This window comes from Oncorhynchus tshawytscha, linkage group LG14 (genome assembly GCF_018296145.1).
Source record: "Oncorhynchus tshawytscha isolate Ot180627B linkage group LG14, Otsh_v2.0, whole genome shotgun sequence".
NCBI lineage: Eukaryota > Metazoa > Chordata > Actinopteri > Salmoniformes > Salmonidae > Oncorhynchus > Oncorhynchus tshawytscha.
Window position 1 is genome coordinate 9591335 of NC_056442.1, and position 25435 is coordinate 9616769.

The 25435-nt window shown below is 43.2% G+C and overlaps 2 protein-coding genes across 4 annotated transcripts in view; both read right to left on the reverse strand.

Annotated features, from left to right (window-relative positions):
• Nucleotides 1–15983, reverse strand: part of LOC112266495 (cytoplasmic protein NCK2) — a 57213-nt gene extending 41230 nt beyond the window's left edge. The window contains exons 1-2 of one of the 3 annotated variants that reach the window (XM_024443995.2): nucleotides 15736–15983; nucleotides 15242–15462 (exon numbers count right to left, since the gene is read on the reverse strand). The gene's annotated coding sequence lies outside the window, so the exon portion shown is untranslated. Of the gene's footprint in view, nucleotides 1–3258; nucleotides 3343–15241; nucleotides 15643–15735 lie in introns of those variants that run through there. The other 2 variants (XM_024443994.2, XM_024443996.2) reach the window with 2 other exon arrangements.
• Nucleotides 15984–16920: 937 nt separating this feature from the next.
• On the reverse strand, nucleotides 16921–17913 carry LOC112266496 (DPH3 homolog). The gene is made up of 3 exons (XM_024443997.2): nucleotides 17614–17913; nucleotides 17452–17526; nucleotides 16921–17240 (listed from the first exon to the last, which is right to left on the reverse strand). Exons 1-3 carry the CDS (start codon nucleotides 17719–17721, stop codon nucleotides 17166–17168), a joined length of 258 nt encoding a protein of 85 aa, XP_024299765.1. The 5' UTR covers nucleotides 17722–17913; the 3' UTR covers nucleotides 16921–17165.
• Between the last annotated feature and the right edge of the window lie 7522 nt (nucleotides 17914–25435).

The following is a 25435-nucleotide window of genomic DNA, read 5'->3' on the forward strand; positions in this document are numbered from 1 at the left end:
CATCACAACCCTGCACAACCCCACACTATCACAACCCCTCCAATATCACAGCCCTACACAACATCACAACCCCGCACAACCTCACATCACCACACAATATCACACAACCCCAGATCACCACACAATATCACAACCCCACACAATATCACACAACCCCACATCACCACACAATATCACACAACCCCAGATCACCACACAATATCACACAACCCCAGATCACCACACAATATCACACAACCCCAGATCACCACACAACATCACCACACAATATAAATGTATTTCCCAATGTTTCTCCTCACTAGTTGAACAATAGGTCCAGGTTGATGTGGAATGTTCCAGAAACAGGGAGAATAGAGAGAGAGTACAGATAATTGGAGGCAGAAGAGGCAGCCTGACAAAGGGAACAGAATTAAGTGATATAGAAGCCGGAGGACACACAACTAACACACGTTAGCTACTTATTACAGAGAGGAACGTAAACAGCGCTAATTAAATTAGCCCATTGGCTGACAGGGCCAGGGGAAACATCAACAGTTAAACAGTTGCTCTCAGCCTATAAAGTTCCATTTAACTCAAGATAATCCATTCCAATGACTCAGATGATTATTTTGATCTTTCTATTTTCATTTTTTATATTTTAAGCATAGCCTAAGACATTCAGGAGTTTTGTAGTAGCCAATCTTAAGCAAAATCAGGAGTTTTCATTAAAAGAGATCACACTGTCATTAATTGTTATTCAAAGAGGACAAGATTAGCATGGTATGTTATTAGCATAGTGCTAGTGATTTAGGTTCCTTCAGTAGTCAGTATGGACCAGGGAGCTGCTGCTACTGCTGCTGAGTGGGAGGCAGGGGTAGGAGTATACACATCGTGGCCCTCACAGTACCCACACAGTGACGGCCTTGTTTGTACATCTGCATCAGAGGGTAAACTAGAGTGCAGGAAGAGTCACGGCACAGAGACAGACAGACAGACAGACGGAGACATAGAAGCTGGTCCTGCTACATCCGTTGATCTGGCCTTGGCCCGCAGTGCCAGAGTGCGTGAGGGACGAGTGTGTGTGTCTGTGTGACTGCCAACTTACCATCTAGGTCTAATCATCCGAATACGCTCTCTGACAACCCAGCGCCGTCACAGGTGGGAGACAGACTATTCTCCCGAATTCTGAAATAGACGGCGGACTGACTCACACATGCACGCTCACCCTCCTACACACACGCGGTATGAGCAAGGAATTGATGTCCTCTTTGGCCATAGTTTTTGCCTGCCCGCTTGGATGTTATGGAGCAGCCAAATATCCCCGCTATGCCCAACTTGCTCTCGACAAAGGCCCTAGATCAGATGAAGCATATCGTGGCTTTTAACTGCTGGCTGATCGTCAAGCCCTGGTAGAGCAATAAGACAACCACAGGCATCCACTGGGCCTTTCAGTGCTGTCAGTTACACAGTCAAAGGGCGACAGGTTCCCTAACTGAAAGACATGGAAACAATGAATCCTTGGTAATTCAGATGGACGTGCAACAGCATGGACGAATGATGGATGGATGAGTGAGAGATGGAAGGAGGGAAGAGAGGGAGGGAAAGAGAAAGAATGCTTTTAAAAGCCTTATCAGAACGGGGATGCACACAGTAATTGCGTTCCACTTGATTTGCTCAGAGGGGCCTGATGACACCCACACACGTACACCTCAGAGTGAACCCATCCCGTGGACTAGCTCGCTGCGTTAAACACTGGTTTTATTCCCTCTTTATGCTAATCGCTGTTATCGGTCTCCGCCAAGCAGGCTGGAGAGCTGAGTGTTTCAAATGAGACCACATTCAATCAGCACAGTCCATATTTAGACTGGGTCTCTCTCTCTCGTGTGATCTCCATCTTCCTCCACAGGTCTAGCAGAGAGCGATGATGAGATCGCGAAGCCACCAGAAATGGAAAGTTGTGGGATCCATCATGTTCGCAGAACGGCTCTTTCCAACAGACAAGAACTGACGACAGCTACCGTTCAGACACAGAGGTGAAATATGCATGATAGCATGAGTGAACAGGCCTAGCACATCAGATTAGCTGTCTGGAGGAAATGGGAGGGAAGAGGGACGAGATCTACGACCTAAACAGGAAGGAAGAGGGGTCAGAGGTTACCACAACAGCTAGAGACTGTGCCTTTAGGAGCCTCAGGGGCCAAGAAATGTCCCTCTCTCTCCCATAGTATAGTCACGATACAGGAACTACAGGCTCCCTAGGCCTCTCTGGAGACTATCACTGGCTATTGGAGCAGCAAAGACACCTGGACGTGCATATTAATATCATATTAACATAGGCCTACATGATAACTAAAACCATAGGGTTAACGGAAGAGGCCTGGGAACCTGTACTTCCTGTGTCGTGACTGGGTCCATATATGTTAAAAGAAGAGGTAGAACAAGCATCGGAACCCCCTTCCAGAATTCACCTGCGAAATCGTGATTTTGTCCAAAGCACCGGAAGTAATGCTGCTCGTTACCTCACGCATCCCGTTGAATCATGACAGATCTACGGTACCGTTTACATAGTCTGTCCACGAGAGATTATGAGAGCAACTAAGGTCTCAGCTACACCCTCGGTCTCAGCTACACCCTCCACTTCGCCTCGTCATCCTAAATGCCCTAAACTGCCCCTTCAGACTCCGCTTTCCTCAAATTGGATTTCCAGTGTAGTCACTGGCTCCACATCGTGGGCTGCAAACAGAGAGCTTTAGAAGGTCCTTTAGGCAGTGTGACAACGTTCACGTCTGCTGCTAGAGCACGTACTTTTAGTCTTATTGGATGTATAACACGTTTTATTTCCCAAGTGGGGGGGGGAGAGAGAGAGCGAGAGAGAGAGAGAACTGCAACAGTCTGGTTCACCCCAAGGCTCTCATTCAGTACTGAGGAGAGAGTCTGGGCCTGATATTCAGAAACAATGTTTCTGTGCACTCACTTTCTGGTGAGGGAACGGGTTTGCAGGGAGCAGACACAAAGAGCAGAGAAAGTAGCCTCATTCAAAGAAAACCCACCTTTATTCTATGAAAAGAAGAACATGGAGACGGAACGGCAAAGCGGACAAAACAACTCTAGGCCTGACCAGAAAGAGCAAGGGAGCAAGATCCTGCCCTTCTGAATTGAAGATCCTGCCTTTCTTAGAAACCAGTGGGAAAAGACATATCGACCTGTCAACAACAGCAAGCTCTCTTACATAAACCAATCCTTTCCAATAAATACATTTATTTTTTTAACATGACCAACCTTTCAGAACCACTTCTCAGTTCAAATGTGGTCCCGACTCCTCTTCAGCCTGTCCACAGATTGTGCCGTATCCCTCCCTGCTAGCTGGTATAAAAAAAAATAGCACTGTAACATGCTTCTGTTGGGAAAGCTGCTCGGGAATGGAGGTTTGAGTGGATAGAGAGAGTGGGTCGAGGGAGAGACAGAGAGAGACAGGGAAAGAGGATAAGAGGAGAGAGAGGGAAAGGGAGAGAGAGCTGTGGAACGTTCTAGAGGGAATAGTCAACTCCATAGTTAGACTCAGAGGCAGGCTCTGCCTCACCCTAACCTGCTGCCTCTGTTGACAGTGAGGCATGGTGACATGCAAACAGAAACATAACTAAGTATTTAGTTATAGCCTCAAAACAGTAGGTCAAAATGTAATCTTGTTGTCTGTCTGATTTAGCTTTTTCCATGGCCAAAATGACACAGATGTAGTGTATTGTTCTATCACACTGTTCGTGTCATGAGCACAGCAGGCTATTAGAGCCATCAGCTAACATACCTACAGAACAATGTCCCCAGTTTTAAAGCATCCCACCTGCTCAACACTGGATGACCAGCTCCATGAGGCATTCCGGTAAAGGTCACAGGCTCAGGACTCATTGTGGTTGAATGGATAGTTCGAGGTCAGGCGCAGGCCACGACGTAGGCCTATTCTAATCTATGACAAGCCTCCTGCAAAGTATTTTTCTTCGTCCAGAGTCACAAAACAACAACCATCTAAACGTAGTGTGTGCTGTCAATTGCTGCATCTGAAAAGTGAATTTGCCATCCCCGTGGTTCAAACTTCAGAAGAGCATTGAGCCAGTAATCAAAATTTTGCTGGTTCGAATCCCAGAGCAAACTAGGTGAAAAATCGTTCAATATGCCCTTGAGCAAGGCACTTAACCCTAATTGCTTCTGTAAGTCGCTCTGGTTAAGAGCGTCTGCTAAATTACTAAAAGGGTGGTCCTAATATTCCAGCAATGGCTGCTAAATCTCTGAAGAATTTTGAGCAAGGGGGCTTTTAAGTGGCGAGAAAAGTAATTATGATGAGTGCTGTTAGCGTATTAGCCTAAACTTGAATTGTTATGAGGGGTAGCTAGGAAGATTATGCTTTTCAGATGCTTTAAGCTCATTCAAAATGACACAGCAGTGGAATCTAACATCCCATCTCCACAACAGTTAGCCTAAAACAAGCTCCAACTGGAAAAGCAATTACGAAAGTCCACATGAATCTGTGCAATTGGCCATCATAGCAGGAAGCTGTGGATGCCTCAGCTGGACAGAGGTTGTTTTCGTGATGACCAGAACCTGCCTGCCGTTTCCTGGAGGAAGAGGAATCTCTCATTTGTCCGTACACAGCAGTTAGTTTGGAGTCAAAGCCGCTGTACTCCCTAGGATTCATCAAATGAACCTGAGCCTGAGAACCTAAACTGAAAGATCTGGAGCTCTAAGCATTTCTGTTGCCAGTATACTGGGTAAGCAGAGGCTTTGACCGTCTGACTCTGATAGGCATCTTCAGTTTCTCATTGATCTCTCCCATGATTGAAATCTGCATGTTTCAAACCCTGATTTATGCGAGACAACAAAATAGATGTTGGGGAATTCATCTTGGCCCAATTTCTGAAAAACTCTAGTCACTTCCAGGTACGAACTAAGATGTTGAGATTTGAAGTGAAGTGATTGTGGTGGAAATCTGGCATCCACTGTACATCCTGAGACTGTTGTGATAGCAACCGCCTGGTGTTGAAATCTGTTGTTCTGAGCTGAGGTGCTGAGAAAACAGAGACCGTAAGAAACTGTGAAATCTATATTCCAGAGGAAAAGTTGGACAAAGCAGGTAATATTCAAATCTCTCACATTGGTGGAGTCGGATGACCCATTACTATTCGCCTAGAGACAGAACAAAAGCCGTTTGTCTCGGAGAATCGCAGATGGGATAATCATCCATTTCACAAACATACCGGTGGAAGATAGACCTGTGGAGACGAGGCAGGCGAAACAGATGGAGAATTTTCAAATGACGTCTTATCAAAACACAACTGACATTTCCACCACCACATGAAAGTAGAGGAAACAGTGCAAGCTAGCAACAAGGTTCCCCAGAGACATTGTAACCTACCCATGAGCCATCTTCTAGCAAAAATATTTTATTAGCTCAGACCAATTAAGGAATAATGCTTCTGATGTCGGCACATCTTAATGAGATCCATTGCCAAGCGTGCCAACCTCCAACCCTTCAATTTTATGAGACAACCCAGTGTCTTTTTGAGTAACTGTCAGATTTTATTAGACAGGACATTTCTACAGGGGCTGTTTCTCCTCTCCCGTCGCCTTTCTCACTCTAAATCTCTCTCCCTCTCGGTTTCACTTTGTCCCATTTAGCACCGACAGCCAGAGTCACAAGTGACACAAGTGTTCCGTGACAATGATTATGATCTGGTGACACCAGGCTCTGCTTCACTGATAGAATTGCTCTTTGATCTCGGAGTGTAAAATCCCTACTCTGACAAAAACCACTCTGACATGCACACTCAACGCAACAGAAACATTTCTATGCATTATACTGTGCTCCTGTTGCAGTTCACATTACCACGGTAATCTCACGGTCATCCAGCCTGTTTTGAGGCCTGCTCTAGTCTAGGTCAACACAAAGAAGCGTACAAACTGGAAACTGCATGGGGTGTGTGTCTATTATCTGCATATGGCTTACTTAGCTGATGGATGATGTCAGTCATACACACTAGTCTACGTTGTTAGGCTACATAACATCCTCTTTCACGTTGACTCTGATTCACTGGAGAGTTCATGTTGTAGATTCCCCTTTTTTCTTGGAATCTGCTCCCCTTGAAAAAGGAACAACCATTTCTTCTTTGTTGAGAGGTTCCCTCTCCTGTTTGTTTTTCATCTCTAGATGAGTCTCTGTCTTGGCAAACCTGAACACGCAACACTGTGGCCATGTGGGATGCGGGAATGACATCATTATGTAGCCGGCGAATGAAGGCACTCAGAGTTTGGTGTCAGGAAAACCAACCTCTCACTCAATGTCAACAAAAACAAAAGGAGATGATCGTGGACTTCAGGAAACAGCAGAGGGAGCACCCCCCTATCCACATCGAAGGGACAGCAGTGGAGAAGGTGGAAGGTTCCTGGGCGTACACATCACAGACAAACTGAACTGGTCCACTCACACAGACAGTGTGGTGAAGGCGGCGCAACAGCACCTCTTCAACCTCAGGAGGCAGAAGATATTTGGCTTGTCACCCAAAACTCTGACAAACTTTTACAGATGCACAATCGAGAGCATCCTGTCGGGCTGCATCACATCCTGGTACGGCAACTGCACCGCCCTCAACCGCAAGGCTCTCCAGAGGGTAGTGCGGTCTGCACAACGCATCACCGGGGGCAAACTACCTGAGCCCCAGGACACTAACACCCGATGTCACAGGAAGGCCAAAAAGATCATCAAGGAAAACAACCTGGGGTGGCAGGTAGCCTAGTGGTTAGAGCGTTGGACTAGTAACCGAAAGGTCAAATCCCCGAGCTGACAAGGTAAAAATCTGTTGTTCTACCCTTGAACAAGGCAGTTAACCCACTGTTCCTAGACTGAATTTGTTCTTAACTGACTTGCCTAGTTAAATAAAAAGGTTAAATAAAAAAAATTCACTTCAATAAATGTTACAATATCATAGATTAGTCATATCACATCACTGTATTTTATACTATCTACTGCACCTTGCCTATGCCGCTCGGCCATCGCTCATCCATAAACTTATATGTACATATTCTCCATCACCCCTTTAGATTTGTGTGTATTGGGTAGTTGTTGGGGAATTGTTAGATATTACTGCACTGTCAGAACTAGAAGCACAAGCGTTTAGCTACACTCACAATAACATCTGCTAACCATGTGTACGTGACCAATAACATTTGATTTGATTTTGATTGGAAGCATATGTACCATGATGTGTCACAGAGGTAGGTAATGACAACCAATCTCAGAGCTCTGGGGGTGGAGGAACATTGTCTTCATTCAGGCTTAACAGGGCAGACCAAAGACACAGATGGGGCGGCAGGGTAGCTTAGTGGTTAGTGCGTTGGTTGCAAGTTCAAATCCCCGAGCTGACAAGGTACAAATCTGTCGTTCTACCCCTGAACAGGCACTTAACCCACTGTTACTAGGCCGTCATTGAAAATAAGAATTGGTTCTTAAATTACTTGCCTAGTTAAATAAAGGTTAAAACAAAAATACATTAAAAAAAAAAAAAAAAAACGTGTACACACACACACTGCAGTTAGGCTATTTAAGCTACACTGATGCCTTCACAATCCAAAAAGTGGCCTCCCCTTGACAGCCCTTTGGTCTACCTACGCTCTACAGCCCAAAGATTTCCTGACTGGCTTCGACCAGAAGCAAAGTAAATCCAACCCCTGCCTTTTTGTTATCCGTCTACAAGCAGAAACCCCGATAGGACCCTTTCACATGATAAGAAACAGCAACAGTGGTGAGGATTTCTTTCCCAACACAATGTTCTCTTCCAGCAAGTAGCTTTCAAGATCACAAGCATCCCAAGGCTTTAGGCTTATTTTTCAAAGCTCGCAATATGACAAACCCAGTTGTACTCATGTACACCAACACATGCACTGTGTCTATGCTTGCCCACATGCACTGTGTCTATGCTTGCCCACATGCACTGTGTCTATGCTTGCCCACATGCACTGTGTCTATGCTGGCCCGCTTCAACTCCGAAATGGAGAATGCTCAAACAGCACCTTCACTCGAGGGGCGAGATGCCAACTCTAGCCCTGATACTGGAAATATCCCTAGCTAGTGGAACTGGGTTAAAAACTCACCCAGTAAACAATCCTCATAACGAATTAGCAACACGGCTCCTCACAAACTAGTATCACGTTTTACAGCTACCCTAAAATTTTGCGCACTACCAAGTTCCCACAGACTGAATCAAAGACTGTTTCAAATGATGTTCTGAAAGATACTAGAGGAAGGAGTTCAACTTCCTGTAAGAAGCACTAGAGAATATTGTTGTTGGGCAGCCCCCCCCCCCGCAGTGACTCTTCTTATTAACACACTATGCAAAAGCTATTATCGTCTTCTCAGGAATTCAGCCTTCTTTGTGTTGATCTCACCAACCGCCATCGTCACACCTCTGAGAAGCAGAGGTTCTGTTGAGATTACATCATGTAGGTGTTATATCTGATTGGAAGTTAACGTTACAGTAATTCTATTGGTAAACAACTCAGATGTTATACACGGTCTTAGATTCATTATCTCGTTCTCTTTTTTGTTCCTGACCTGCTGTGGTGAGATTCTCTCTCTCCCCCCCTCCGATCATGCTTAGAAGTGCCTCGTAATGCTTTGAAACTTAAGCTTCATATAATGTAAGTCATTAAATGCACTTAGAATTCCATTCTCATGACCATTCCTTGATTTTAGACAGCTAAAAGCATAATACTTGCACATGGTCTACATAGCACCTTGCATATTGCTAAATCATCTTTACGGAGTCAGATATACATATAATAGACTCTTTGCATGCGAGGTATACAATATACCGCATGCTTACATATCAAATATTACCACATTACATTCTCCAAATGGAGAGAGAGTAAGGAAATACAATATCAACACCAGGTGAAGTGACACAAGGTCCGGTAACTAGTGTTACACTGCAAGCCACGTGAATGCTCCCTCTTTTCTCCATTGCAAAGGGGTTCAAGTGGGGCCACACAGAAGTATCCTACTACTTACTGCCAGGTGCACTAGCAGTTCCGCACCCAAATCGGGTAGACATATGCTACCAACGTGAGAGAGTCCGGGAAGTGCGTCAGCCCTCACTACCAAACAGAGCGGATCATTGTACCTCCCCTGCCCATGCCTCCTTCTCATGTTCAGAGGTTACACCATGCTATTGGGATAATCTCTCATGTGATGAAAAAAACATGTTTGAGTGCACTAGGGTAATCAAATGCCCTGAGCATAATCTAGACTACCATAGAGTTAGTTCTGGGTCACACTGACCAGGATGTGGCTCAGCCCGAGGTTTTCTTGGATTCACTGGTTGCATCCCAAATGGTGCCCTATTCCCTATTTTTTTTCACCTTTATTTAACCAGGTAGGCCAGTTGAGAACAAGTTCTCATTTACAACAGCGACCTGGCCAAGATAAAGCAAAGCAGTGCGACAAAAACAGAGTTACACAAACAAGTAGAAAAGAAAAATAGAAAAATCTATGTACAGTGTGTGCAAATGTAGAAGAGTAGGGAGGGAGGTAGGCAATAAATAGGCCACAGAGGCAAAATAATTACAATTTAGCATTAATAGTGGAGTGATAGATGTGCAGATGATGATGTGCAAGTATAGATACTGGGGTGCAAAAGAGCAAGAGGGTAAGTAATAATATGGGGATGAGGTAGTAGGGTGTGCCATTTACAGATTGGCTGTGTACATGTACAGTGATCGGTAAGCTACTCTGACAGCTGATGCTTACATTTTTAGAGGGAGATATAAGACTCTATAAGATTTTAGCAATTCATTCCAGTCGTTGGCAGCAGAGAACTGGAATGAAAGGCGACCAAAGGAAGTGTTGGCTTTGGGGATGGACAGTGCAATATACCTTCTGGAGTGTGTGCTACGGGTGGGTGTTGCTACAGTGACCAGTGAGCTGAGATAAGGCGGGGCTTTACCTAGCAAAGACTTATAGATGACCTGGGGCCAGTGGGTTTGGCAACGGATATGTAGTGAGGGCCAGCCAACGAGAGAATACAGGTCGCAGTGGTGGGTAGCATATGGGGCTTTGGTGACAAAAAGGATGGCACTGTGATAGACTGCATCCAGTTTGCTGAGTAGAGTGTTGGGGGCTATTTTGTAAATGACATCGCCGAAGTCAAGGATCGGTAGGATAGTCAGTTTTACGAGGGTACGTTTGGCGGCATGAGTGAAGGAGGCTTTGTTGCAAAATAGGAAGCCGATTCTAGATTTAATTTTGGATTGGAGATGCTTAATGTGAGTCTGGAAGGAGAGTTTACAGTCTAACCAGACACCTAGGTATTTGTAGTGATGCTAGTCAGGCGGGAGAGTGTGGGCAGAAATCGGATGAAGAGCACGCACTTAGTTTTACTAGTATTTAAAAGTAGTTGGAGGCCACGGAAGGAGTGTTGTATGGCGTTGAAGCACGTTTGGAGGTTTGTTAGCACAGTGTCCATGAAGGACCAGATGTATACAGAATAGTGTCGTCTGCGTAGAGGTGGATCAGATAATCACCAGCAGCAAGAGCCTCATCATTGATATACACAGAGAAGAGCGTCGGCCCGAGAATTGAACCCTGTGGCACCCCCACAGAGACTCCCAGAGGTCTGGACAACAGGCCCTCCAACTTGACACACTGAACTCGATCTGAGAAGTAGTTGGTGAACCATGCGAGGCAGTCATTTTAGAAGGCTATTTAGTCTGCCGATAAGAATGCGGTGATTGACAGAGTTGAAAGCCTTGGCCAGGTCGATGAAGACGGCTGTGGTGATTGACAGAGTCGAAAGCCTTGGCCAGGTCGATGAAGACGGCTGCACAGTATTGTCTTTTATCAATGGTGGTTATGATATCGTTTAGGACCTTGAGCGTGACTGAGGTGCACCCATGACCAGCTCGGAAACCAGATTGCACAGCGGAGAAGATACGGTGGGATTCGAAATGGTCGGTGATCTGTTTATGGACTTGGCTTTTGAAGATTTTAGGAAGGCAGGGCAGGATGGATATAGGTCTATAACAGTTTGGGTCTAGAGCATCTCCCCCTTTGAAGAGGGGGATGACCGCAGCAGCTTTCCAATCTTTGGGGATCTCAGACGATACGAAGGAGGTTGAATAGGCTAGTAATAGGTGTTGCAACAATTTCAGCTGATAATTTTTGAAAGATGCTAACGCAGAACGCCACAGGATGTGTTTGTGCTGGTCAAGGCAGTCAAGTCTGGGGTGAACCAAGGGCAGACCCTGAGCATTAAGGTAGTATTAAAGCCCTGTCTCAGTAACTGCTGGCACAGGAGTTTACTTTATGTACTAGATAACATTTACCTCATGTAAAAGGAAAGTCAAAGTTTCCTCCAATACTTTAAAGTACCATTACTCTCACTCATCCTTGTTCCTGGCATTGATGATTCACTGCACTGCAGGCGATGAAATAGTAAAATTTTCAATCAATCCCTATACCAGGCTACTTTTTCCCACGTCGACCTCTAATACAAAAATTACTTATTCCAGACCTCCATCAACATCACTCTTCTTCTAACTCTGCTTCACCCAACTGTTGGGGAAATAAAGAGTAGAGGGAGGCCTTGTTATGGATAATGGCCTGCCTGATTGTGCTGTGAGCTGGCTTGGATTGGTGAAGGACTTTGCACTACACAAAATTTGCAAGCCAGTTGAGTGTAATTGCTTTGCTACAACTATGTAGCTAATGAAGTTCTAGCAATATTGCTCTTGGACATTGGAACCAGTCCATTTTGTGAAACATGTGCCAACTGCTGTAGCCTGTTAAGTTGACACATTGTGAACTAGCTGAACACTTATCTAGGCTGTGTGCTAATATCAGTCAAGAGGCAGCTAACGTCGAGAGTAGAGTTTTACAGGCAATTAAAACACTCTGCAGAGAGACATTTCAAACCTGGAGCTTGGATATTATTTTTGACCATGCAGGTTCACTTTGGGATATGGTAGAAACACATGACTGCAGTACTACAGATATTAAATGTACTCCCAGATTTCATTTTCACAGTTTAAAGGGATAATTTGGGATTTTGGCAATCTACTTCCCCAGAGTCTGATGAACTCACTGATACAATTTGTTTGTCTCTGTGTCTAGTATGAAGGAAGTTAGACGTAGTGTCGCGAGCTATTGCTAACTAGCATTAGCACAATGACTGGAAGTCTATGGGTTTTTTCCACTAGTTAGCAATTGTGCTAGTGCTTTTTAGCAATTGTGCTAGCTCCGGTTAAGAACTTCCTTCAAACCAAACACAGAGACATAAAAATTGTATCCACTAGTTAACTTGACTCTGGGGAAGTACAAAAGGGCCCCATTGCCAAAATCCCAAAGTATCCTTCTGAGAGTCATATCATTATTTATGTTTAAAAACACTATGATTGACCAAGTTCAACCATAATCATTTCACAATTATTCTAGCCTGCACTCATTGGTCTGGTTGCCAATGCATGTCGTTCAACAACTAGTCAGTCTACATCCAAAGAATCATTCTATTTGTAGTTTAGACTGCTATTTTGATTTGCTTTTAATAGCAGTGTGAGAACTGAAGCAAAACCGTTGGAATGCATTTGAGAGTCAAATGATGTTATCAGCGACATTTTGCAGGCAGATGAAAATAGTATGTCTGTGAAGGATATTACTATTCTCTCAGTTAGACCTGTGCAGGTGAGGAAATAATAAGCATTGAGAACTGAGAGTGAATTTCTGGTATCTCTAGTACAGGTGCGTTTTTTTTTCACTTAGCCTTTTGACCAATCAGATCAGCTCTGAAAAATATATTATGTGACTGGTCAAAGACCAATTAGTGGGGGAAAAAAATATCAGAACTGGTCTGCCTGTATAAATACAGCCATAGTGGTGGAAATTAAGTCTCCGATACAGAGCTGGTTAAGATCGACACTGACTGAACAGACAACGAAGTTAGTATAGGTTATTGCTTCCTAAATGCTGGTCCGGAGGACAAACTGTGTGTTTGTCTCTACTTTGTGTTGACATGGTTGTGGCTTCAAAAAACTTTCTTTTTTTTTAAACATTGTATGTCTAAATTAGGTCAGCGGTGGTCGGTGCCATTTAAGATGAGGGAGATATTCCATTCACCCAGTTCAATGTATCATTGATAGGTTTAGGCTACTTACTACATGATACTCTAATTTTCCCTATACCCATCATGAGGTTGCTTTAAACTAGCCTAGGAATTAAAGTTTACAACGTAGGTGCACACAGTTTGAGAGAAAGATTTGAGGTGACAGACAGTGACACATTCAATACCGCCTTGCACACTCTTGCCTGCATCTATCTTATCAAGGGCGTAAACCACCAGTCCAACAGTTGCAAACAAGAGTTTCTATTGGACAAATTCAGGTATGTTAATCCCTGTTTCATTCCATTTAAGAAACGTTTTTCAACAGAATTGTCAGAATGAATACACCCCTGATCACATGTAAACACAGTTCACCTTCAAAGCAGCCACGTTGTATTCCTTCTCGCATCTATGGGGTCTCCTCCTCTCACCTTTTCCCTTCACTTGTGGACTTCAATGCACAACACATCAGCTGTATGAGACCAGGCGAAAAAACCTTTACAAGCCAAACCATATCATAACCTCTACACACAGCCTACATCGTTGTCACCATATTAGCTAAAGTAACGTCACAGTCAACATAGCTAATAGAACTAACACGTTAGCAAAACAGCTACAATCACAAAGTAACACGTTAGCAAAACAGCTACAATCACGAAGTAACATTACAGAGTACAGTCAGTAAGCAGTTCAGTAAATAGTTTAGCAATAAATTAGTCAAACCAAAGGTTTACCTTGACTTGGCTATGACTATCTGTTGGATAGTCATAGCCAGCTAGCTAACATAGTATCCCTGTTTGCGCTGGATGTTTAAGTAGGTTAAATTAGCTAGCTGCATTTTTTAGCTAAGTAAGTGAAAGTGAGAAAAAAAATACAAAATACCTTTCCTTCATTTTTTAACAAATTAATTTGTTCAAAACTGTTCAACTATTGTCTTTCTCGCTCTTTGACTCAACTACTCACCACATGCCATGCACTGCAGTGCTAGATAACTGTAGCTTATGCTTTCATTCTCCGATCCTTTGATTGGGTGGACAACATGATAGGTTGGAGGACGTCCTCCGTAAGTTGTCATAATTACTGTGCCTATGTTTTGCCGCCTATGTTTTGTATTGATGTCAATGTACACAGAGGAGGACGGAAGCTAGCTGTCCTCCGGCTACACCATGGTGCTATCCTACAGAGTGCTGTTAATTATTTGGTGACGTGAATATATTTAGTATAGTTTTATCTAAGAAGGGTAACTTTAATGTTTTACTATTTTTATTAAATAATCTGAAGGAGGATAGTCCTCCACTTCCTCCTCTGAGGAGCCTCCAGTGGTTTAGGTGTGGCCAAAGAAATTGTAGACCTAAGAACTGAAGGTGTTCATTACACGAAACGGTTTAAGTCCCATCTTGCCTAGACCTCTTGGGCTTGCAAGCCAACACTCTCTGACATAGAGAGAATAATGGTTGTATCTTCTTCATCGCCACAGTTTCAGGTTGTTACAGTTGAGCAAAAACAGGTACACCACATCTTATCACCTCACAATAAAACAACAGAAACGCATAGGCAGAATGCATTATATTTTATATAGATTGTGTGTGTAGTTCAACAATTACACTGGGCATGTATGAGCACGTTTTACAGAGAAGAAAAATAACATTAATGCTCATTGCAAATAGGCCTACATGTTGCTCACCAAGACCGTCTAACTACAGTATGTAAACAAATGTACCACGAATGAAAATCGAAGCAGAGTGATTATTCAAGAGATATGTTAAAGTTTGAAACATAACTAATACAATGTTGCAAAAAATATTAGCAAAAGCGCAAACACTCATCTCCTTCGTAGCCTACCAAGCGGCAATGGGCTATTGTATTGTACTGCCGTGGACAAAGCCACGGAGAAGATAGAAAACCGCATGGACAAACACAACAATACTATTCTACTTTCTCGGCGCCGAATCCACGAGCCTTATTCTAACTGTTGTATTTTCTAATCTTCAAAATAAAAATCTGAATCTGCTCGTAATGTTGTCATTAACCAAAACCAACAAATGCCAGTCATCACCAACTGCACCTCCCGTCAAGCAAAGCAACCATAACTTTGCGCTCAGTTCGTCAGCGTTTCGTTGTGTTCTTACCTTGGTGGTTTCTCCAGTTGAATCGGATTATCAGGTCAGGAATTTGCAAAAGTAGTCTTCGATATTCACTTTCGAGGTCTAAAAGTTGACTTTTAAAAACCAATGTGCTTGGTTATCTTTTAACGACGTCTCTTTTTTTCGCAGGCCCTTCAACTCGCTGGGTTGCTCGTCTCCTCCTCTACCTCCAGCTCAACCAACTGCCTTGAAATGTGACGTCACGCCTGCCAAAAGGAAAGGGTAGGGAGCACAGAGCACAACACAATTATTGTACACACATTACATCACATTTGCATTGTCTTGTATGCCTATACCTCTCAAGCAGAGCAATTCATGACTGTTTGTGACTATCACACTTCACACAAAGGATTATCGTCACATGAATAATGACTATTTTCCTCCAGATGTGAGGGAGTAAGGATACATAATGCCATCCACACAAACATCATGAACGCTACTGCTTAGTGCTCTATCTCCCGCTCTCCCTCAGCAGTGACCTGCTCTGTGAGGCTCCTCTGACTGAGTGCTGGTGTGTTTGTCAATGCCAGACTTCTGTGGGGGTGTTTTTCTTCCTGCCATTGCTGTGGCCCCCCTGATGAGAGATGCAGTTAGACGTGTTGACTTGTGCTCAGCTTCCTCCCTCGCCACAGCATCAGCCACAGAGCTGACTGGATATTGGATAAATAGACAGGCAGGACCTTCAATATCATGTGAAGGACACCATCATGTTCTCTCCCTGTATGTGTCCCAAATGGCACTCTATTCCCTACATAGTGCACTACTTTTGACCAGAGGGCCCTGGTCAAAGGTAGTGCACTATATAGGGAATAGGGGGCCATTTGGGATGCACAGCTCCTCTCTCTGACAGGTCAGGCCCTGCTGTGAAAGAGCTGGTGGTGTGAAACAGTAGCTACGCGGTCACAGTATCAGTCAATATTGTAATATGGTTACATGGGTCTTTGGAATGAGTCATTTTATTGTATTGGCTGAGGGACGATTCTGTACTCTTCCCGGATCTAAAGGAATGGACTGGTGTAAGAGAAGATCCAGTTTACACCAATCCAATGTTGGTTTTTTTTAATCCATGAGGGGGAGAGAAGTGTATGTAACTAGGGAATTGTAATTCAGCCATTTGTTCATCCATAACATACACATCGTAATAACCAGCCAATATGAATAATTCATGTTTCTCGTATGACTCATAGATTAAAATGTAAGTGTCAAGAGGGTCACTGCCTCACACACACCCAAATCCTTTTGTTATAAATCATGGCATGTCAAATGGCAGAGCACTAAACTGTTGAAATATGTACAAGTAAAGGGTATGTAAGGCCACATAGGATTGGCCTAAGCATAGGCTAAAGAGTTTCCACCATATTTCTTACACCAGCTCATTCCTTTTAAATTGAAACAATCTCAGAAATCCCAAGGATAGTATCTGTAGGTTAGAATAGAGAGAAGTCTATACACCCATTTTCCCAATGGCACCCTATTTATTCCCTGTACAGTGTACAGTTAGTAGGCCTGTATTTTTCCTTGAACATCTGCCTCCCCTGCTGTTCAAACATAAAAACTACAAGCAGTTAACAAGGGGGGAAAAAACAGTATTCACTTCATCCTGGTTTAATCTTGAGGCATCCACAAAAATGAATAAACATGTTTATAAAAAGGGAGTGAAAGACTTAAAAGAATAAAGGATTTATTTAAATACGTTGTGCAAATAGTAGTGGTTAGGGTCCTTTACGTGACTCTGCAAAACCAATGCCAGGAACATGTGAATGAATCCTGAGAATCCTCCATCCCAGACCTCACCAGTGAAGCATATCGTTCATAATGTTTCTTTGTGTTGTGTGGAAGCACATACACATGCAGCAGGGTCCACTTTTACTGATGGGAATGAGAAAATGAAGGGGATGTGACATCGCTGTCAGGAGGACGGAGTCAGTTGCAATCTGCTCTCTGTAGTTGGTGCTTCGATTATCTCCCCAGACATAAATTCCTCCTGGTGAATTGAGGTGAATAGGGAAATAGATTAGTCATCATGAACGAAATAGTTCTAATATCAGAGAAAGATAACAAATCTATTCAATGACAAGTAGCTAGTAGGGTGAGGCCACCAATACACTAGTCTCGCGAGGCCTCCTAATTCCCGTTTGATCAGAACGTGAGAAGCCGAGACTATCGAAACACCAACATCAAAACGGAGAACAAACCTTGTCGTAGATTACTTTAACAATGAGCGAGCAGCTCGGACACGTAGCCACCTCTTCACCATTTTCCAAATCCTCCTGCAAGTAGAGAGATTAAATACAACAACCATCACAGGCGAGTTGGCACAACGTGACACGCAAGGGACCTTCTCACGGTGTACTCACTTTGGTTATGGCAAATCTGTCGCCACATGGGCAGGGAAAATAGTATGTCTCTTCATCCTCGTCATATTCAAAGTCCTCGATCTCAACTTCGTCGTGAAAGACCGACATTATGAGCGTAAATGATTTTATTCGTACCCAGCTAACTAGTTGGAAACATTCCTCTGTTTCGCGAAAGTGTGACGTGCTATATCTGCGCAGTCGCAAATCATCGCGTCATTTAAAGTAAGACTAAACATGACCACCAGGGGTACCATAGAATTCTCTATGATTATGCTCTTACAGTGCATTCGGGACGTATTCAGACCCCTTGACTTTTTCCCCCCACATTTTGTTACGTTACAGTCTTATTTTAAAATTAAATGTTTTCTTCATCAATCTAACCCATAATGACAAAGTGAAAACAGGTTTTGCAAATGTATTAAAAATAAAAATCAGAAATACCTTATTTACATAAGTATTCAAACCCTTTCCTATGAGACTCGAAATTGAGCTCAGGTGCTTCCTGTTTCCATTTATCATCCTTGATATGTTTCTACAACTTGATTGGAGTCCACCTGTGGTCAATTCAATTGATTGGACATGATTTGAAAAGGCAAACACCTGTCAGAGCAAATACCAAGCCGTGATATCAAAGGAATTGTCCATATAGAGCGCCGAGACAGGATTGTGTCAAGGCACAGATCTGGAGAAGGGTACCAAAAAATACAGCATTTAAAGTCCTGAAGAACACGGTGGCCTCCATCATTCTTAAATGGAAGAAGTTTGGAATAACCAAGACTCTTCCTAGAGCTGGCCGCCTGGCCAAACTGAGTAATCGAGGGAGAAGGGCCTTGGTCAGGGAGGTGACTAAGAACCCGATGGTCACTGACAGAGGTCCAGAATTACTCTGTGGAGATGGGAGAAACTTCCAGAAGGACAACCATCTCTGCAGCACTCCACCAATCAGGCCTTTATGGTGGAGTGGCCAGACGGAAGCCACTCCTCAGTAAAAGGCACACGACAGGCCACTTGGAGTTTGCCAAAAGGCACCTAAAGGACTCAAACCATGAGAAACAAGATTCTCTGGTCTTATGAAACCAAGATTGAACTATTTGGCCTGAATGCCAAGTGTCATGTCTTGAGGATACCTGGCACTATCCCTACAGTGATGCATGGTGATGGCAGCATCATGCTGTGGGGGTGTTTTTCAGTGGTAGGGACTGGGAGACTAGTCATGATCGAGGGAAAGATGGAACAGAGCAAAGTACAGAGAGATCTTTGATGAAAACCTGCTCCAGAGCGCTCAGGACCTCAGACTGGGGGTGAAGGTTCACCTTCCAACAGGAAAATGACCCTGAGCACACAGCCAAGACAACGCAGAAGTAGCTTCGGGACAAGTCTCTGAATGTTCTTGGGTGGCCCAGCCAGAGCCTGGGTTGAACCAGATCGAGCATCTCTAGAGAGACCTGAAAATAGCTGTGCAGTGACGGTCCCCATCCAACCTGACAGTTTGAGAGGATCTGCAGAGAAGAATGGGAGAAATCCCCAAATACAGGTGTGTCCATCTTGTAGCGTCATACTCAAGAAGACTCAAGGCTCTAATCGCTGCCAAAGGTGATTCAACAAAGTACTGAGTATATGTGATAATGTGATATTTCCATGTTTTTATTGTGATGGGGGGGGACACAATGTAATCCATTTTAGAAGAAGGCTGTAATGTAACAAAATGTGGAAAAAGTCTAGGGGTCTGAATACTTTCCGAATGCACTGTAAGCCAATTCTCCCAATTGGGACTTCGAATGAGAATAGAATGGTCTGCATCTGTCTTGATTAAGTGAGTGTGATCCACTAATGTATCCTGATAAAATTCACAGATGTCACACCTGACAAAAATAAATCGATGGGAATTGATGAAGGTTTATCTCTCTGCAACACCTCCTGTGTGCAATAATTTATTGGATAAAGGCTTTAACTTATCAATGTGATTGTTACCTAGTTGCCTAACAAAGCTATGGGTTAAGTCATAATAGATTAATAAGCACCTGCCTGCACAGGGAGAGAGAAGAAACACATTGTTGAAACGCATATGAAGTTGAACGTTTTCTTCTTGTTTCATATTCTAGATTGAGTCGTGGGGTGAATCCAAGCATTCAAGGAGAACATTTTATTTTTTTTCAAGGACAGAAAGTTCATATATAGGAGGTCAATTAGAATCAAAACAGACCCTCAGGTTTGCCGACATGCTTTCTCCTTTACTCTACAACTTGTCTTTGCCCTCCAGCTGGTCGAAAGGGTTATGTTTCAGCGACCTTTAATCCCCAAAGGACATATGATCTCAAACACATCACCCACAATGATTTAAGTCAAACCAATTAGACACTTAATGTCAGCCCTGTAGTCCCACAAGTTTCATCAGAATGTCTTCCGGTCAGAGAATGCCACGGAGACCGATTCTCTTGTGAGTGAGGAGTGCCCTCACTCAGTCGAATGTAGCAGAGATTTTTGGCCTCCGCTTCATATCTGTGTAAAGACACGACCAGGTGGATCAGGTGATGTGGAAGAGTTAAGGAAGGAATGGATACATTTTTATTTATGTCTCCCCATGTTTGTTTGTCCCATCATTCGGCTCCAGCATTATTCGATTATTGGGGCATTTCTAAGGAAGCAAGACTTTTGTGAGAGGAACAACAACAACAAAAATGGAATGAGATAGCTTCTGCAGTACTAGCATGAGAGAGTGACACATTTTTAGGCCTTGACTTAATCGTATCAGCATTGCTATTCAGGGTTATTTTGACTTGGGATTCTCCACCCTCCCCAGATCTGACATGTTCTTCCTGTAGTAATCACAAACACAAATTCACACACAATCAGCAGTGATCAGCAGTGAGATTTGACAGGTTCCAGGCACTACAGGCTTTACATCACTTCTCTATACCGGTCAAAGTAACATAGACCTGGGGAACATAAACCACTCTTCCACTTCTTGGATTTCTCACCTTATCAAACTTATGATTCTGTGAAATGCTCATTTGGGATCTGGATTGGGCACAATTACATTTTGTAGGCCTAATTCTGAAATATCTTGAGAATTCCCTTACTTGGAATTGGTTATAGGTAATGAATGTGATTGTAGGCTGTTGAGCATGCTTGTACATCACATTAAGGTGCTGAACTACTTATCCAACTGAGCTGTGTGTGTGTGTGTGTGTGTGTGTGTGTGTGTGTGTGTGTGTGTGTGTGTGTGTGTGTGTGTGTGTGTGTGTGTGTGTGTGTGTGTGTGCGTGCCTGCGTGTGTGTGAATTAACAGTACCTTTCTAGGGTATGTTACATCACATGATTAAAGACCCAGTTACTCATGTTTGATCCCCTGGAATCATCTGTGTGTCACGTAGCGTATTCCAAGTACAACCTCTTATGCTATTTGATTCTGAGAACTCTTGATGGAAGATCATCAGTGCACAAAGCCCGAAGAGATTTTCTGCCAGAGTGAAACTATGAAATAAGACCATTTATGTTATGAGGCTAGATGGAACTCGTGAGGAAGGATGAACACATGAATAAGGGAAACAACAAGAGAACCAGACTCATGTGATCATAAGTCGTAAACAACTAACCCTGAGAGGATAATTGCATAAGCAGAGTCAGCCAGGGTGAATTAAGTGTATTTGCCAATTAAGACTTCAGAAGGCTCGACGATGCTCAACGGAAAAACGTCATCCCAAATTCTGAAAGGGATGAGTATACACATGATAGGCTGAGATTCAATTGGGACACTTTGAACTTATTTTTTCCAGCAAGTGAAAGTTGACTTAGTCTGTATCAGTATTGTGAATTATTGTATGTTCAGGCAGGTCAGTGGTTGCCATTTGTCACCGTATCACTGGTTCCATCAGTTTCTAGTGTCCTAAGTGTTACGTAAACTCAACACGGGCTTCTTTAATGAAATTCAACATACTGTAGTTTATCTGTATGTTGTATCAAACTCCAGGAAAGTAGACTGAGAATGCATTATCTTCTAGACCTACAGCAATGAGCAAAGGAGGAGTTGCAAGAGGAAGAGAAAGGTTGAATAAGTGAATTGGAAGCATTACCATTGGCTCTAACCTGTGGCCGGCAGGGAATCTAATCCAATTAAATTCTGTTTAGCTAGAAATCTAATTTGTGCTCCCATTTGTTATATCAGCTCTACAGAGACACTTAAAGCTAATACAAAGGGGGATGCCATTGGATTACCGCTGAAAAGGATAGTTCAGATTTGGGAACAAAGGCTTCACATGAAATAGCACCCTATTCCTTATACACTATATTACTTTTACCGGCAAAACCTTGTCTATGAGGCTAATTGCTATGGAGCCGGCTGGTGGACAAGACTAGACACAGCCTCGCATAACCCCGTGGCCCTGTAAAGGGATATCTGGTGTCATTTAGGATTCACCCAAGATACACTGGCGTTCCCGGATCTAACAGGATCACCAGGTGAACTGTATTGCATGGCTCCCTGTATCACAAGGCTCTCGACTAGGAGGCAATGTCCTGCTCATGTTTACTATACATTTTGTGGTCCTCTGTAGCTCAGTTGGTAGAGCATGGTGTTTGCAACACCAGGACAGTGGGTTGATTCCCAGGACCACCCATATATATAATGTATCCACTGCAAGACGATTTGGATAAAACTGCTAAATTGCATATATTATTATTATATTATTATTAGAATATAATAGATAATAATATAATGTTGATATATGCGATTTTTATGATGTATTATGATATTATCTTCATTATCAAGACATAACCTGTCACGCCCTGACCTGAGAGAGCTTTTTTATGTCTCTATTTTGGTTTGGTCAGGGTGTGATTTGGGGTGGGCATTCTATGTTCTTTTTTCTATGTTTTGGCCGGGTATGGTACTCAATCAGGGACAGCTGACTATCGTTGTCTCTGATTGGGAACCATACTTAGGTAGCTTTTTCCCACCTATGTTTTGTGGGTAGTTGTTTTCTGTTTAGTGTTCTGCACCTGACAGAACTGTGTCGGTTTGGTTTTGCACTTTGTTATTTTTTGTTTCAGTGTTCAGTTTAATAAAAGTCATGAACACTTACCACGCTGCGCCTTGGTCCGATTTTTCCTCATCAGACGACGATGACCGTTACACAACCAGGCCGAGTGAAATACATGGGTTAACAGGTTTCACTGAATGGAGTCCACTCAGTCCACATGAACTCCTATAAAAGCAGCATTTTGAAGAATTCAAGAATATTCTAGAATTTGCTCATGTGATTTTAGTTGATTTATGGCTGTTGATGACTCCATTCTGTCTCTTGTCTCTTTAAAGAGTGCTTATTGACAGATCCTTGCATTCCTGGCCCCTGTCCCTGATCAGGAGACCATCCTCTGGCGTCCAGGCAAAGACATGTCTTTATAGGGATGATGACTGTACAACATCTGCGCACAGTCCATATGTTGTACAGTCAAGGTAAAAAAAAAAACAATGCTGACCCTGTTTGGATGGCAGAGAATGTGTCTCACCACAAGTCAAGTTACTATGAGCCTTTGCACGCCAAGTCCGACATTTTTATATAGAGTACTAATGGAAAAATGTGGTCAATGACAAGCACCAATTGACCTTATTCTTCTATTTCTCTCTAATGAAAAGCCATTGGACAACGGGGTGACATTAATGGCATTTATTAACTCTTCCTTAACATTAACCACTACAAATTAGCCTCAGTTTACTTACAATGTTGACAGTTTTGTTTTTGATTGACTTAAATTAATTATAAGTGGCAATACTTTGCCTTATCTGAACTGAGGTCCTGTACAAAAACAGTCCCTTGTCCCTAGTCCCTTAGGAAAGTTGTAGGGCTGGTCCGTTTTTTGGACCGGGTCTAACGGTTCTTAGAATTCTTGACATACAGTGAGTATATGAAACATTAAGAACACCTATTTCCATGACACAGACTGACCAGGTGAATCCAGGTGAAAGCTATGATCCCTTATTGATGTCACTTATTAAATCCACTTCAGTCAGTGTAGAGGAAGGGGAGGAGACAGGTTAGAGAGGGCTATTTAATCCTTGAGATACTTGAGACGTGGATTGTGTATGTGTGCATTCAGAAGGGGAATGGGCAAGACAGAACATGTAAGTGCCATTGAACGGGTATGGTAGTAGGTGCCAGGCGGGGGGGTTACAACTCCATATTAGGGAGGTGTTCCAAATGTTTGGTATACTTCGTGTATGTTCATCATCAGAGGAACAGGGCACTTAGGCAGTGGGTTATGTAAATATCTGGTGAGTCAGTCCTTTGATATGGCTACCCCTGGTCTGGTGAGATGAGTTTTAATTGGCAATGGGATCAGGGGAGTTACTGTAGCAGGGGCCCAGGCCCCTCAAGTCGACAGCCCATTCCCTGCAGGGACTCTGTCCTGGCGTCCTGGCATAGCTCTGTGCTGGCTGGCCTCTTGAGCGAGTGCGTCAGAACACAGGCTGGCATGCACTCCAGTCACCAACACAAAAGACAACTGTTGCGGAGCTTCAAGTCCACCTGCCCTGATCCAGCTAACACTTACCAAACTCACTTTTCCTTATAGCTTTGTGAGAGCTTATTAGTTTAACATTGCTTGGCTAGCCAGCACTAGTCGGGCTTGAGTCTTCTGAGAGAAAGCTATTCCTCACTTTGACTATAAAGAGGTGATGGTCAGACCAACTGGTTTAACAAGACGCCCAGGGCCAGATTCACGGACACAGATAGACTAGGCCTAGTCCTTGACTTTGAAACAAGGTTAATGGAGATTCACCATCAAAAGGTGCTTTAGTTCAAGAATATACATTTAGAAAAGAGGATTCCTCAAGGGTTCTTTGGGAAAGGTGATGGTTCTATGTGGAATCATAATGACTAAAGTAACCATTTGGCTCCTTAGAATATTTTGGGACGTGGTTTGCTCACAGATCTTTTTGTGCAACTGTGTGTCAGAGTGTCTTGCATCAATTGAGAACGGTTGTCTAAATCAAGGTTTCTCAATTCTCTCCTTAGGAACGCCTGGCAGCACAGCTGATTAAACTAGACAATTAACACCTGGAAATGTAACAGTATAATATGGCTAACCAGAAAAAAATGATAATGTATGGCTCTTTAAAAGGTTATTTGTAGAACCTTTGAGATGAGGAAAGTTTTTTATAGAAACATTCTCCATAAAGATTCTATAAAGAATCATTGAAAGGGGTTCTATGCGGCACCAAAAATCTGAATCAAATCAAATCACGTTACAGTATTTGTCCTTAACCAACAATGCCATTTTAAGGAAAATAAAAGTGAAGAAAATATTCACGCAATAAAACTAAAGTATAAAGATAGTAAAACAATAAAATGCAAATATGGTGGTGCAGCTGTAAAAGAAAATTGAGGATCTGAGGACCCATGCCAAATCTTTTCAGTCTCCGGAGGGGGAATAGATGTTGTCGTGCCCTCTTCACAACTGTCTTGGTGTGTTTAGACCATAGTTTGTCGGTGATGTGGAAACCAAGGAACTTGAAGCTCTCTACCTGCTCCACTACAGACCTGTCGATGTGAATGGGGGCGTGCTCGGCCCTCCTTTTCCTGTAGTCCACAATCATCTCCTTTGTCTTGTTCCATTGAGGGAAAGGTTGTTATCCTGGCACCACACTGCCAGGTCTCTGGCCTCCTCCCTATAGGCTGTCTCATCATTGTTGGTGATCAGGCCTACCACCGTTGTGTCGTCGGCAAACTTAAAGCCTGTGTGGAAGCACCCGCTTTCAATATTCTTTGTATCCCTCATTTACTCAAGTGTTTCCATTTTTTTGGCAGTTACCTGTATATGAGCG